This window comes from Danaus plexippus (assembly GCF_018135715.1).
Source record: "Danaus plexippus chromosome 9 unlocalized genomic scaffold, MEX_DaPlex mxdp_26, whole genome shotgun sequence".
In the NCBI taxonomy this organism is placed as follows: Eukaryota; Metazoa; Arthropoda; class Insecta; order Lepidoptera; family Nymphalidae; genus Danaus; species Danaus plexippus.
Genome location: NW_026869848.1, coordinates 3383171 through 3400137, shown reverse-complemented (window position 1 = coordinate 3400137; position 16967 = coordinate 3383171). Strand labels below are relative to the sequence as shown.

General features: G+C 30.1%; 1 protein-coding gene across 1 annotated transcript; it reads right to left on the bottom strand.

The window, feature by feature from the left end:
* Nucleotides 1-4544: 4544 nt before the first annotated feature.
* On the bottom strand, nucleotides 4545-11220 carry LOC116767508 (serine/threonine-protein kinase fused). Its single transcript, XM_032657847.2, has 11 exons — nucleotides 11002-11220; nucleotides 10571-10830; nucleotides 10070-10238; nucleotides 9681-9836; nucleotides 9251-9438; nucleotides 7975-8816; nucleotides 7688-7794; nucleotides 7029-7166; nucleotides 6672-6766; nucleotides 5977-6110; nucleotides 4545-5250 (listed from the first exon to the last, which is right to left on the bottom strand). The coding sequence occupies exons 1-11, from the start codon at nucleotides 11110-11112 to the stop codon at nucleotides 4898-4900; spliced, it is 2553 nt and encodes an 850-aa protein (XP_032513738.2). The 5' UTR covers nucleotides 11113-11220; the 3' UTR covers nucleotides 4545-4897.
* Nucleotides 11221-16967: the final 5747 nt, after the last annotated feature.

The window sequence follows — 16967 nt, the reverse complement described above, 5'->3', positions numbered from 1 at the left end:
CATTTTCTTAGCTCATTAACAAATCAATCCAGTAGTGTTTGGACACTAAAAAAACATGTTTCAATCACTCAAATAAAAATATTTAATTTGACATTCCTGTATAAAAAACATACGTTAAAATCTGCCCCGCGCTCTTTTTTCGTTCTTATAAGGGAGGTTAACTGTTTTAAAATTTCTTTGAAAGTTATTCAAGAAATTTTGCACAGAAAGAAAGATTCCCTTTCAATTTTTATAGCAATTTTCAAAATATATTTGTCAACAAATCGCTAAGGAGGTAAAAAATATAGAAACCTCCTTAAGAATTACAAATGATAAAGAAAAGGACATCTAATTGCTTGACGTAAAATATTTTCAGGCAGTAGGTATTTATGACATTAAACGGTACCCCGTTAAGAATGCTATTAATTTTTTTCCTATTCTGATTTCTATTACTCTTATATAAAATTTACATATTAAAATGAAATTCATTTTCAAGATGTTTTATTATTATGAGATAGTTGTATATTTCCGTTATAAAAATTAAGTAATAGCGCTGTGATCTTAAAACAAGTAATATTACGCTTACTAGATATATGTCATTAACTTCATTTCAATGGGGCATTGCCCGTGAAGGTCGCTTTATCAAGTATCAAGGACTTATATAAGAGCGCGGATAAAATCTATTATCAAAGTAATAGAAAACCGTTTTCCTGGTTCATTCAACCCGCAAGGACATGCTTTGATAACTGATTTACTATAGATATATTACAAAATAACCACGTGCGTAATATTGTTATGTGTAACGCAATATCTGACTAATTGCTATTTTCTCAAGATATATTTTCTTTTGATGAACAACGAGCACATTGCTTGGTCTATCAGAAATTTACTACGCTAGTCGTAATTGAACCGTAGGTCGTCGACCCTATATTTACTATTCCTAAAGTACTTTGTACAACTGAGTCAGTCTTTGATAATCGATTATCCCCCGGTTTTTCCTAATGCAGTTTTTCATTATATAAAAACGGTAAATTAAGACTCCCATTATATGTGATCTTAATAATAAAAGTACTTTCGTAAAAAGATGGGTGCAACTTTTGATCTTATTTCGTTTAAAACAAACTTAAGATATTATCGTCATATTTTGTAAGGAATTATAAAAAAATATTAATTATTTAAGGTCAATAAAATTAATACCTTTTAACTGATTTCGTTTCTGAATACTACTGCAGTTTTATGTTGATAATGTAGGTATATGACCGGTACACAGAAAAAGATATAAATTCTTTAATACCCGTTGTAGAAAGGGATTGTGAATTATATAAACACAATTTTTTTAAACCTTTTACTTCAAACAATATCTTGTTTTGTTTCGAATTCGTACCATATATTTAATTTTGTTCTTATGTTCTCGATGTCACTCGCCAATTTAAAAACTACTCGTCTCCAAATTTAATCTATCATGCCCACGACGCGATGTGGGTTACGAAGTATATGATTCCAATATGATATGCAATCTCTTGGTGGTGTAGGTATTGAGCGGTCAATGACCTGCTTACAATTCAGTGAACGCCACTTCGCTTCTCGATACGGACAAAAAAATAAATATATAATTTTTACGTTGTGGTAGGGCAGTTATAGTAACGACAATTTTTAAGTATATTTCCTATATTGATTGAACCGTATAAGTTAATTATTTGCAAGATATATTAGAAAGCAATCCAAGACTGACACATACCAAAAAAACATCTCATCCAGATAAAAGAAACAAAATAAAATTAAACTGTGCAATTAATTAGTTTGACATTTTAAGTATCGTTTTAATTCATCTCTGAAATAAATATCGCAAAGAAAATTTATATTTATATCCTGTAATGGAAGTGAAGAAGTTTCTTAAGCAGGATTCTTTAAAACGGAAATCAAGAAAGCGCTTAGCAACAGCCACACCTTCTGAATGATTTTGTTGGCTGACTGTAGCGGTAGTGCCATACTAATTTCACATTTCACTTTCGTTTAGCCAAAGAGCCGCTGCAAACGGTCCCAGTGTCGTTGGCCCCGCGTCCTGGCGGCCGCGTGCCGATTAGATAATTTCCGCGCTGCGTTGTCAAAATACTCATGACCCAATGGTACACTGAATACGATAGTTCAATGATCCCGCTTCGATCGCGCAAATATCTACGTGATTGGCTTGCACACTCAAATTCTGGTACGAAATTCGTTATCGTACAAAAATACCGTAATCGCAAGATTACTAAAACGGCATCTATAGATAATATTGACAAGCACTTTTAAAGCATTTGTACTTTTTATCTTCCTAAGAGATCGTTCAATTAACTTTAGCTCTAGAATATTTTTTTCGTAGGTGAAAATTAAGTGCATGAAATTATGACTTTAAAAATTTTTAAATCACATATTTTTTATTCGAGAGAAGGAAATTATATTTCAGTTTAAAAAGAAATAAAAACTAAAAAAAAGAACTTCCCCCAATTATTGACTAAATGAAATTAACTTTGTTATTTTTGTAAATTATGCTGCTGTGTTGTAACAAAATTTAAGCAATTAGCAATTTCTTTTGATCACAATTGACAAACTAAACGGATCCATTTTGTTTTTTCATTTTGAAGAATAAGAACATCGCATACTTGATCCTAATTTAGTACTGTCAAATTAATAAAGCCACCAGAGTGCTAGTTGAATAATGACAATGTCATATTTGTTGCCATTAGAAGCCAAAAATAGATACCTTATAAGACCTCTTGTAAATTAAAGACAATTGGTTTTTTATCTGCAGTGTAAAATTACATTGATGTTTATTAACGGATTAATATATATATATATTTGTCTAAAATTCCGTGGATTTAAGACTACCCACACAAGAAAATGTGTTTCAAATTTCATTGAGGGAGCACAAAAGTTAACAGCCAGTGTCTTAAATAAATTAAAGAATGTCAACAGTTATTTAAGAGGCCTGAACAAGATTATTATTTTTAAATTATTTTTAATTGAATCGAAAGTTATATTTTAGATATAAGTAAAATAAGATGAATTACTCGTTTTCAATATTTACGATAAATATTGTTATTTGTGTGAATAGCGTTCAAAACATAATATTTTTGCTAATAACATTTTTCTGTTGTAAATGAAAATTGAGAAAATCCAGCGTGATTCTTTTAATAAATTCTTCGGTTTATTTTAGTAGCGCATAGTTGTTTTATAAATGTACTTAACATTTCTCGTTTTATTCTCCAGTTAAGATTTATATCTTTACTAGAGTGCTGAAAAGAGATCAAGCCGATGATTGTAATAATTTTTGTATAATATATAACCGATTAACTTTGATGATAGACAAACTTTTAATGAATTCATGTATTACTTTAGTGACTTTTTTAATAAATTTAAAGTATAAATATAAAATCTATAAACAATTTATACTTTTGTTACTTAAATAGAAGAATAACTCACCTCTTTTAAACATAACTTAAAGGCTCAGAAAACAAGTATTGATTTCGGTTACATCTGTGGTATCTTCTCTTCATCTGTTTTCGCAATTAGAAAAAGATATCAAAAATAAAGCTGCCAGTGTTCATTAAAATTTTAAAAAAATATTCGGAAGTCAGTTAGTTTTAACACATCATTAATGAATTTTTATTTTTTGAAAACTTTCCTCTAATTTACGAAGTTGAGACACAAAGAATTCCTTTCGGAGAAATATTATCATGATTCATGACTTTATTCTTTCACATTTAAATTTGATTGTGTCAGAAACCAATTTAATAAATTATTATAACTAAATAATAACGAAAGTTATTTACGCTTATCTCATGGTAACAAACATTTTATGAGACTATTGTTTTTAACAGCGTACCATAAATACGTGTATAAAACGTATTGTGTTCATGATATGTATTACAAATTTTTGTTAAATAATATTGATAATTTTTTAACAAAAATTGTCGCAATTTTTTCTGTATAGTGGTCGCTTAAAAACGGACTTAAAAAAAGGACATCATAGTACACAATATTCCAGTGATCTATAATTCGTTTAGTTCTCAAAATTCACATACACACATACATTATATATTTGTTAAGATCCAACTAAGAATTTTCATGGTAATTAGCATACAAGAGTGCGGATTTGCCATTCAGCGACAAAGTGACCACAAATTGAGGCGTGGAATTGGTATTTATGCACATTTGAAAATTTGAATATGCATGTTATAGGCGGTGAATGCACGCGGCGACCGGCGCGAGGCCGGCCGATCACCTCCCTTATGTAACTCCATAAAGTGCAACGATCAACAAATTGACAAAACCCGTCCGTATCTCAGACACTTGATCTTTGTGCGAACGAGCCGAATTGACGCTGAATGTTGCGTAATGTGTGAATTGCGCCTAAACTTCACTGATCGATCGCAACAATATAAAGTTCGTTGATCCGCTGTTATTTATAAATTTGATGATAAAAATTTATGTGATATCAATGAATGCATCCGAAATAATTTACGATACGTGCATGAAAACAATATTATATTAAGTGAATAATAAGGTCGGAATGAAAATCATCGTTAAAACAGGTCACTTTATTATTTTTTTTAATTATGGCACAAAATTATTTTGAGTCACTCGCAATCATATATTAATCATATTTTGAGATTCAGTGGAAATTTACTATTTCTCACAAATGTGAGGTCTAACTTTCCATTTTAATTGACGTATTTCTTAGAATAAAAAATATATAATTTCAACAATATGCGTAATAAATTTAAATTCATAAGTTTATATGTTTATTGTTTTTCTCCCAGTAAATATAAAGAACAACTGGAATGTTCCTTATAAGATAGCTTCATTATAATAACAATGGAGTTGAAAATCTCACTTATAAATACAACCTCGATGGTTCAATTTCTTTTATATTTAATCAGCTAGTATAAAATGGCATATTGCTCAATTCCTTTGTCGCCAATCTAGCCGCCCTGTTAAGTGTCACGTTACAGTGGCTGTGAAGAGCCTCAAGTTTATCACTTTCTTTCTTGCTCCACTTCGATTCCATGGCCGCTGAAAAAGTTGTACACGAGAATGTACACAGGAGACTTATGAGAATGCACACTCTCATTTTGAGCGCATCGCTGGAATGTTCTAGAAGCTTCAGGAAGTTAAAACTCGCACTATCGAACAGAATCTTCTCCACCACATCCGCGTGTTCGGGGAGGTCTTGTAAAACGGTTATCAAAATACCAACTACGTTCTGTGATTCTCTTGGTGTTTTTGAATCTGTAACAAAAATGTTTAGTGCGCTACAAACAACGCCATCTACGAATTGTTCTATTCTGAGTAATTTTTAAAGACAATAAAAAAAAATATCCTCAAAATTTTATTACGAAATATTAAATAGTTTGTTAGAATATTATCTAATGCTAAATATAACATTGTAGATATAAATGTAATAGCTTCGTCGTTGTTGCTCAATATTTCGGTAATCGCCTACACTCTGTAGCATCTTTATTAACCGCTTCATTTAATGACGCAATGGAACATTAAATAAAATTATATTAATAAATAAAAATTAAGTTTTCCCGTTGTTAGAAAGTATTGTGATCCAACGTATATACATATTTCGAAACGAACCGATGATGTGGATATTATTGTGTCAATACAAGAAACTAGTAATGGGTTTATTTTGGAATTTTTATAATTATTGAAATTAAAGTGTCGACAAAATTGTTACAATTATATTTTAATATTAAAACAATATTGTGATAAAATTGTATTAAAATACAAGTAGGAAATATACTATGAAAAATTCATCTACACGAGTAGGAATCGAACCTACAACATATGAAATGTCGCATTCCAGTTGCTTTGCCAATTAAGCCATCGTGTCTTAAGTAAAGTCAGTGATTTAAGTATTATATAAATGTACCCTCGGATCAGTACCATAATGATAGTCAATACTCAGTCTATTGACTATAAAAGTCTATTCTCTATAAAAATACTCACGGTATTCTAGTAGTAGTGTGAATACGAGATGCGCGCTGAAGGCGGTGACAGCTGTAGCGAATTGTCTCACAGCTCGAGGCGAACGCACGCACAGCCACGAGCACACCTCCACCATACGGGATATAGAGCGACATCTGGGAATTATAAAATGTATATACGTATAAAACACATTCATGGGACACTCGTTTGTATGACAAGTTTAGAACATTATACAGCCGTTACACCGCTTGAGCTGGCATGAGATACAGAGATTTAAAATTTACATTGCTAACACCTAACCCGGAAACGTTATTGGGGATGAGTTATTTCTACGTCACATATAGAATAGATACATATTTTAAAGAAGGGAATCATTCATTGCTGACGTCTAAATTTTGTACAATTTTGTACAAACCGTTCTTAGCCGATCTTTACTCGGATTAAGGAAAGTTTCTACAAAATTTCAAGTCTCTACGCCTTATTCCAGAGATATACTGATCAGCCTGATGTCGGTAGAAATCTCATATATGTGTAGAATATTACACACTTTACTTAATAGTTAACCCATTAACTATTTGAGTGTAAGAACTTGATCTAGTACCTACTATTGTACAATCGCACGTTAATGTCTTAACTAGAAAGCTTTGTAATACATTCGTTCAAAAACTATATGTATCTGGGAGAAAGTAAAATGTTTTATATAAAATTGTAATTACCTGTCTTCGGAGTCTGGGTCGGAATCTCTTTTGTCTTTCATGAGCGTGTTTATGGCAGCCACAAAGTTGAAAACAACTTTCGCTTCAAGATATACCTAGTTAAGTGATGTAGTACATTAATCCAGACCTTAAGAGCTTTAAACTTAACTTTACTATAGGATCTACATTTATGAGGTTATGTTCGCACACAGTTAATTAAGAACTAACGAATTAAAAAATTATTATATTTTATTACCAATTAAATTTAGGTGTTGCCAGTTAAAAATATTTCAAAGAGAATAGTTATTGCCAGTGTTGAAAATATAGTAATAAGTTGTAAGTTATTTAGTATGTTATAGGTAGGTACAATTAACTCACATCCTGTATATTGAGAAGGGTGTGTCGTGGCAGAGACTGTGAGAGTGCTGGTAGTGCTAGAAGCGCGGCGACGGCCCCACAGACCCGCGCGCCACGCCAACGGGCAGCCGCGCCTACTACGCCCACCACCATACTAACCTGGAATATCAAAAGTATATTAATAAAATCACTTATTAAAATAGAGAATTAAATATTTCCTTCCAACTAACATTAGGGATGTAGAAAACAAAGGCTATTAGTACAACAATGGCTATATATGTAAGAACATTTAAATTTATGTAAATACTAATTACAAGTACTAGATTTAATGAATAAAATAAGCAGAGGACTTCAAAGTTTCGTTCTATAACTTTAGAAATTCTGCATTTTTTCAGATACCCTTATTATAGACTGTATTATATATAAACTCTGGTCATATGTATGATGTAGTGAAAAAGTAAGTATCTGTAATACCATATAAAAAAAAATGAAACATACATATTTTTGTTCATTTGCTAATCATTCAAAAACAAGATAATCGATAAGGATGAAATTTTAGGCCAAAGTAGGTAGATATAGTTCTGGAATAATAAATAAATATAAACATTTAAAATATACATATACTTTTTGTATGTTTTATGTTTTATTTGATAAATTAATTAATTTATATCCAATCTCACCATGTTCAGTTGTGTAAGGGATTCTACATCGCCTTCCATGACCTCAGTGATGTTCGAGTTCAGGAACGCCTCCCATTCCTCTAGTTCCAAGGACGACGGTTCTTTTACTGTAATTAATATGAATACAATCATAACACAGAAGATCGTTTGAAAAGGCTTATATGAGGAATAACTATAATGATTTTATGTTACTAGTAAAACCTTAACAATAAAATCTTTTACTTTAAAAAGTAATTCCAAAGTCCAATATAGTTATGATAGTATAGAAGTAAATGAGACAGGCTTACTTTCATCCTTTTCAACTGTTGGTAGCGGATGATCGTTATTAGCCAGATCTTTCTCGTCTGATGCCTCTTCAATGATCTCACACTTCTCTATATCCTGATCTTTGTCCTCTTTGGGACCTTTTTCTTTATCGGTGTCCGACTTTTTCTCGGTACAGGTTATTTCCAGAGCTGGTTCACTCGTCCTTCTCTGAACCTCAGTCTTATTTTTGTCCAGACTCCTGCTAAAGTGGAATGATCTCTTGATGCTCCTGGTCAACCTATTACCGCCGCTTCCAAAACGTAACTTGTCCCTTGAGAATTGTAATATTTTTTGTTTATAGGACGGCGGTACACTTTTGCTAAGACCCGAACTAACATCGCTACTGCATTTTGTTGAGCTCTTCGGATGCTCCAGGCTATGTGATGCTGTGTCCGTCTGTTTGGGTTTGAGTTTAGAATCATCTTTCTTATCACTAACAACGGATACGTTATCTACATCAACTGGTACATCTTTATGCAGTTCGTGCTTCTCTTCAACAATCTTATGCATTTTGTTCAATTCGTGTTTTTGGTTAGCCGCTTGTAACTGTGCCATGTTATTCTCCAGATTACAAACTACGAGATTCGAGTTGTTCATGACATTGAACTCGTATCTTAGCAGTTTAGCGTTGGCTGCTGTGATGGGTTGCGATTGGTCCTCGTCGTCTGTCTTGAGACTGTCCCTTACACTAAAAGCACTCGTCGCTCTAACGCTGTCATCGTCAGACATCGGGATGCATTCCATAGCATGCATAACCCGAACATTTCTCAAGTCATGCTCTCTATTCTCAGATTTAACTTCACTTACGATTTTTGTGTCGGTTCTGCATTTTGAAAGGAAAGTTGATTTTAATACATGTTATATATATGTATGTATATATTTGTAACGGAATAAACATAAGAAGCATTCTTAAGAATTCTTGTAATTATGCTATTAAACATTACAAAACGCAATGACACCATCTTTTTCCATTTTTCATTGGAGAATTCTTGTTTTATTATAATTTCAAAAATTAAGTCTCTAGTGGTAAAGTCTCCTTACAGAAACTCGGCTGAACGAACATGTACATCTGATTTATAATATATAATGATAAAAGGAAGTGTTAGATTTAAATAATTGTGACACCACTGAATTTATAAAATTCAATTTAATTCAGATAAACAAAATTTTATAAATAAATTTAATTTAAAATATATGACTTTAATTTTCAATATCTAAATCAATAGATAAGGATTTTTGCAATATTTCTAGTCTTACTTTATATTTTTACTCATTTTCTCCGTCTGTAGAAATTTGGCTTCCTGTTGGCTGCAAGACAAGGGCTTGGTGAAGGGTGAGTCACTTTGTTTGTCTTCTGGCAATATTAAAACATGCCCTTTCACATATGGATGTTCAAGAATTTCAGACCAAGACATTCTTTTAGATGGGTCTTTATGCAGAAGGCCCTGAAACATTAATTTGTTACTAAATACTTTTTTCACATCAAACAATTAAAATTAAAATATTTTTTTTATTTAATTTCAGACCACGATTTAAAAAATATCAAAGACAAAATGAACACAAAAGATATATAAATTAAGTTCTGTTCTTCTATCATTTACATTGTATTAATTTAATAATAAAAATATCATATAATTTCTTTAAATTTAACAAAGATTAGAAATGATAAGTTGAATAATAAATCCACCTGCAGAAAAGATCTCGCCTCAGCTGTAATAAAACTAGGCCATTGGACTGGTTTATGCCTTATCATACGGACGAGCTGCCAAATTGACATTGTGCAGAATGGTGGTTGACCAGCCATCAACTCATACACTATACAACCAAGTGACCAAAGATCTGCCTGTAAAATGAACTTCAATATTAATATTGTTACATAATAAAAATATTAGCTTTAAAAACACTAATAAATCTTTCCAATAATTCCAATTTCCAATAAAGAAGTATATCTATATAATTTTGGTTTATAATCTGTGTAAAAGCATTTCATGCATTAGTTACTACAGAGATTTAATAAGTTAGTATGTCGCATATACAAATATGTAGTGTTTATTTTCAATAAATTGGAATCAATACCTGATGATCATATGGCTTTTCATCAATAAGCTCCGGTGCCATGTATAATGGTGTACCTTTTATTGATGTCAGAATGTGGGTAGCATTAGTCATTATTCTTGCCAGGCCAAAATCACAAAGTTTAGCTTTTCCTGTGCTGTCTAACAGAACATTTTGTGGTTTTAGGTCTCTGAAAAATAAGTACATACACACATGTACAACCATATTTTTTATATATGTAACAGTTTCAACATGAGTTAAGAAAATGAAACTATGTACATTCTGTATCTCACTGTTAGTAGAAGAAGCAATCATATAATTATATTTTAGATGCAGGTATTTAGGACTAAGAAAATATTCTTATCCTAATAATACCAACAATGTCACAATTTTAAGTTTCAAATAAAATTTTAAAGGTATATTGGAATATAATTCAACCAAAAAATTATGCTATTCAAATTATGAATATTCTGATAATCAAAATCGATATGTTTATTTTAATTATATTTCATTTATTCATACCTATGAAGCACTCTATGGGAATGTAAATAATACAAGGCAGATACCAAATCCCAGGTCACTTTCTTTACTTCCTCTTCATTGAGACATCCTTCCTTGGCTAGAATACTGTGTAATTCCTTTTCTGCATACTCGGTCACAACTACCAGTTCCGATTCAGTGTCAAAACTATCGATCATTCGAATAATATTAGGATGATCCAGTTGCCTTTGAATATCACATTCCTGTCTTAAGTTTTTTAAATCCTTTGAGGATCTTCCTTTCTGATGAAATAAAAGCAAATAAATGGAACGAACCACTTTAATTTCTCCATCCTTACATGTCAGAAAAATAGGTAAAGTTTAAAGTTATTGTTATTATTGAATTCGTATTTTGTAACTATTTGGGAAAGTAAATGTATGTTTTGTTAGAATATTTGATAAAACAAGTCCCACCTTTCTTATAACTTTTAAAGCTACAATACCATCAGTATCTTTGTGCTTGGCTTTAAAAACTCGACCGAATGATCCTTCACCAATAAATGACAGAACAATATAATTTTCCATCTTTTTAAGTATTTTAACAGCTACTTTTACACTTCACTTTCCATATCTCGATATTATTTAAATCTAAAATGTACAAAAAATAAACAAACAAATAAGCGTCAAGCAAAGTCGTTCAAAGATTAAAAATGAATGTAGATAAAATATTTCATTATTGACAAATGACAGTTCACGTATTATAATTTAACAGACTTTTAATCATTTTATATTCTGTTTAATTACTACTATAATTAAAAAGACTTTTTTTTTGTAATTCTTTTATATAAAACTATGGGCTTATCATTAGGATAAAAGATTAAGCGATAATAATGAACGACAGAGGAGAAATAGGGCAACACAAGATGCCTGCACTAATTTATGATGTCAGGAATAAAACTTCCAAAAATCTTTAAATTCACTTGCAGCCAGCAAGATTCTATATAATAAGGAAAAGTCAATTCTAATACAATGTTACATAACGTGAATTTTTGTCAAATAAGTTTTCTAACCTAATCTGAACTGTAGCGCATGTTGAGCTATAAATGTAATCGATGTAATTATTTGAGCTAAAAGAAAATATAACTCAAACTGAATAACATGTTATGTATGCACACTGATGCAAAAACATGTTTCATACAAATGTCAAATAATTTAGTAGTGTAACGTCCCGCATCATATCTATGAGATCTAAAAATCGGATTCTGCGCATCTATAATCACGTGCCAAGTTAAGTGCCGGCTACTATAACTATAAAAACTGTTATAAGATATTAAGTAAAAAATTCTTAACCTAAAAAAAATTAGGTATAATAATATATTTAAACATACAAAAAAATCTCATATGCTTTGATTAACAAAAGAAAGAAAATATTAAATCCGTATTATATACAGAGATATTTTTAAGAAAGAATTCATTGTAATAAAATTTTTACCTAATTCGAACAAAGAAGTATTGAGAAAATGAAATAGATTATATTGTGACAAATTAACCCTGAATTGTTGTAGGTACTTGAACTATTTCAGTGTTACTCAAGGGTAGTTGAAGAGGCCACAATACTTGAGTCATGGTCATTTTAAAAATCGATGAGGATTAAAGTTAGCAAAAATTGTTTATAAATATATAACGACTGTATTCTATAGTAATTATTGCCTTCACGGAAACTTTCAATGTTTTTACATAAACTAAACACAAGTAGTACAAAAATGGAATCCTTAAAAATCACTGGACACAAGTTTTGGATGGTTTCATATTTCAGGCTTAATATCTGGATTTAGTGAAGAAGGAGATATAAGAGTTTACCAAAGGTGACGAGGATGTTTTTTTTATTGAGTACTTAAAACAAAATGAAATTGTTTAGCATAAAAATACATAAACTAAAATGGAAAGATTATCTAGTCCAGCCATAAGTTCTGGCATGGGCAATTCGTGTCTTTTGACCAGATTCTAATTCCTTCCGAAAAGTGAAACATATTTTTTAAGTGTATTGCTTAAAACACTTTGACTCAAGTATGTGAATCCTTGAAAAAAAATAGTTTTGTATGTCCTTGATAAGACACGCCCAACCAAACTATCACTGAGGCAGATGATGACCACGAGGCATGATGATGAAGCTTCTTTAGAACTGTGAGCGTTCGCTTTATTATTTTGCTTATTGTAGTTGTCTTCAATCCTGAATTTTTTTCTGTGATTACTTTTGTTAAAAGATATTTCTGTATCTTTACCATACGTATCGCTTCAGAAGTTGTTTCAATCGATTCACTCTATGTTTTTAAGTATCCACTCTATTGATGATACAATACGAACATGCGGCTTACCCCAAGCTCTTGAAGTGTCTTGAATATGACCGACGACTCTATACCCAATTTGGTGGAAGCCGTTCACCGCGATCCAATTTTTTTTATCAAACCATTCCATTTGCAATTTGATAATTAACATGAAAAATTTGAAGTCGTGTAAAATCCATAGAAATTTTTAAAAGAATATGGATATTCCAAATTCAAAGTAATGAAATTTTATGAGACATATTAGTCCAGATTAGTTATATATAAGTGTCCTAACAATTTTTTTTGAATTACAATTATAAGGTTGTTTAAATTTTTAATTGATTTTTGATATGCAAATCCGCCGATAGCTTTCGAACAATCCCATTTGCTTGTGACGTCACAATTTTAATTTCTACTGATCGTAACAGATATAATACTATCTATTAACTTTTTTGCGTCTTTATATAATTAGATTAAATGGAATCTAACAACAAAGATATTTAAACCTTAATACTAATCATAACATTTAAAATTCCTTGCATTAAAATAATTTCATCAATCATCAATACATAATGAATTTGTATATTGTTTTTAAATGGCCTGAGTTTAATTTACTATTTTCATAATTCTATATATCGTTGGGTAAAGTTATAGACGAAATTTTTTTTTCCAATATTTATGCAATTGTTTTTTTTGTATGGTTATGATGTCACTGAAATAATTCGTATCATTTATTTATTTACTATAGATGATGACTGCACTGTCCGGAAGATTTTAAGGTATTTATTAAAAAAAATATTTAAATTTAGAGTAACAGAATTAAATTAATTTATGTTGACTCTTGTGGTTTAAATATAACGTCAAACTAAAAAGTCAGTTTGAAACACATATAGATATTCAACCGTTCTGTTTCTATGCGATTAAATTGTCATCCCAAAGACCAAAGTCAGTTTCAGTATTATGCAAATCTTCATACTTCGGCGTTGACATATAATACACACCACTTAAATTGAATTGAAACAAACAATAACTAAATCTAATCTCAATTAAAATCTTTCCTTCAAAAATCTATTTTTATAACTCAAAAGCTTACACACGTATTTCATTTAGTATTTTTATTTTTTTATTTTCTTATAGATCACAATTGAGACATTAACGAATCTTTAGAAAATTTAAAAAAGGTTGCTGTATTAAAATGTTAGCTATAAATATAATAAAAAATTGCCTGTATATAATTTGCTCTTATCATACATGACTTCACAAATTTACCTGATCATATTAATTTTTATTGCACTATTGCTTCATATATTTCTACGTGCAGAACCCTTGAAGATTACAGTAATAATTGCTTTAGGACGGTGATGCATTGTTATAATTAAATAAGAAAAGTTTTTTCACATCAATTATGAATATGATTTAGATTAAACTTTTGAAATAAATAAAATAATCGGTATTCTTCTTTACCAAAAACGAATAGGAGCTATTTGTAGGTGAGCGCACCGCCTAAATTATATTGTACGGGCATGTACCTACCGAACGTTATGTATCAATAATTAATTAGTATATAAAGTAGTGCTCAGTGCTCACATATACATATACTTTTATTTCGATTTGTGTTAATTGACAAATATTTTTTTTAAACTGTTTTATATTTAGTAAGTAAAGAATTTTATTTTTGTTACATTTCATTGTTTTATAAATCTAAGAACATTGAATTGAATTGAATTAATTTGTCTCACTTTTTATAGGTATATTATGTAAGTTGAGATAGATTTTATATACTAGATACAGCTATAAATTCATCGCATAAATCTTATTTATAACGTAGATCAAAGCTTTTTTACATTAAAAATTTAAATATTTTTACAAAATATTTAGCAGCAGGTCTGTAATGATTTAATATGTAATAAAAATATTTAGTCATAACCGTAATGCTCATAAAACTCTGTTTTATATCGACGTACAAAAAATCTCACATTACTACCGGTTAATGATTTGTTGTCTATGATCTATTTATACTCTGTAATCCAGCAACCAGCTGTAAGAGATAAAGATCCCGAATCGCACACACAATAAAACCAATGGGGATATAGCTCGTGGAAGCATTTATTTAACTTAAAGCATATTATTTCTCAGGCGCGAACGATTTTGTAAACAAATGAGACAGAATGTGGGCGTGTTGCGCGATTAGCTATTCTGGTGAATTTCTGATTTGTCTTTAACTGTAATTATTATATCATTTATATTGTGTTTTTTTTTTTCGTTAGAATGAAAACAATCTTAATGGTGGACATAACAGAGGCGTGTCTTTCTTAGAATCGCATTTTTAAAATTATTCAGCTTAATAGACTAAATAATGAAGATGGTTCTAGTTATAAAAATAAATACAGATTAATACGAGACCGATACCAAAATACCTATTCTTTATTTATATTCTATAATTTTACTCTGTAACTAAAATTTATGTTTTTATGGATGAATGACACTGATTGTTTATATTATTTTGGTGGTTGAATCTTTAAAAAACTCAGTTAATAATAAACAATGAGAAATGAATAAATTTCTATTCATCATCAATAGCAGACTGACAAAAGATTACCTTCATGACGTAAATACCGAACGTCTATTAGACTCCTTTGATCTTAAAATAAGCAATCAATGTTAAACCAATGGAATTTAACATTTTGCTTGTATAAAATAACGCAAAATACTAAGAATAAAAATGTAACATTGTTCGTTTTGCAAGATTTCGGTACGTTGTTTCAAAATATCGTGAAGTGTGTTTTATTATACACTAGCTACCAGTCCCGGCTTCGCACCCGTATAATATAAACCCGTAAAAAAAATATAAAATAGCGTATTTAATTTTGAGAATTATTAAACTATATTATGATAACTTTCAAACGCCCGATTTTAATGATTTAAAAACTAATTTACAGATACTTATGTAAGCTTGAAAACGAAGTAATTTATTTTGATAAGACTTAATAGTGTATTTATGTAAATAGCTTTCCTATAAACGCTTTAGGAATAACAATTTATAAAAGTTGTAAAATGGTTATAGTATGTTACCCTTGTTGTATAGACATACGCCACCGCGGACTTTTCTGTAGACCTATATAAAATACACAATTCCGCCATATATTATTGTGTTATATCTCAAAGACTTTAGGCAGCCTTTTCGTTAAAAGCTCTCAGACGGCTCATGTTTTTCCGATATCTTCAACAAATATCATCAATGTACACACACATAAATACAGAAACTTAACAAATTATATACTTAAACCTTCCTGGAGAATCATGCTATCGAGTGGTGATAACTGCTTGAAAAAAGGTGCAATAGTTTTTCCTGTTATCGCGAACGACAGACAGACAGACGCGACGAGGGATTTTGTTTTAACTTTGTTTTATTTTACTTGACGTTTTAGTTGAGTACTTTCATACAACACAAAGAAGCCATTCATGACCGAAAAATATACAGCTTTATTAAAATTTTTACTCTTAAAAATTAGAAATATTAGAAACTGAATGCTAAGTATGTTAATAACATATTTCATGTAAAATTGGTAAAATAAAAAATTATATTTTTAATTAGAGAAAAAGGCAGATGAAAGTTAAATAAATATTATTTATAATTAATTATAATTTGCATAATTACTAGAATCCGTCACTATAGTCAAAGAACATATTTCTCATAATATTTTCACATTATGATGCTAAAATCGTCTAACAAAAAAAAATCCAGTAAGCGCGGTATCATGAAATTATCTTAAATAAATGAATCTTTAATACATTTAGTCACACTGTAATCTATATATACATAGTTCATTTCAATAGAATTTGGCAATCTTGTAAACGAAGCAATTGATCACGATTACTCCGTTCTTATGTGCAATTGAATGTCAGTCCTCGTAATAATTACATCTTAATAAGCCCACCGCTGTTTTTAACAAAATTTTCATCATTAAACAACTGCGTATATATGTTTATTTTATAAAATAATTTTGAACTCGAAAATTTATTGCATTTATGAAATTGACACGATCATTTTACTCATCAAAGTCTATTTGTCTGTGAAAAGTGAGTGTTGTACATGATAAATATATAATTATATAA

Coding starts and splice junctions, on each gene's coding strand:
- LOC116767508 (XM_032657847.2), bottom strand. CDS start 11,112: ATGGAAAATTATATTGTTCTGTCATTTATTGGTGAAGGATCATTCGGT. Junction 10,239..10,570: donor TCCCATAGAGTGCTTCATAG/GTATGAATAAAT, acceptor CTTATTTTTCAG/AGACCTAAAACCACAAAATG. Junction 7,167..7,687: donor CCCTTACACAACTGAACATG/GTGAGATTGGAT, acceptor TTGATATTCCAG/GTTAGTATGGTGGTGGGCGT.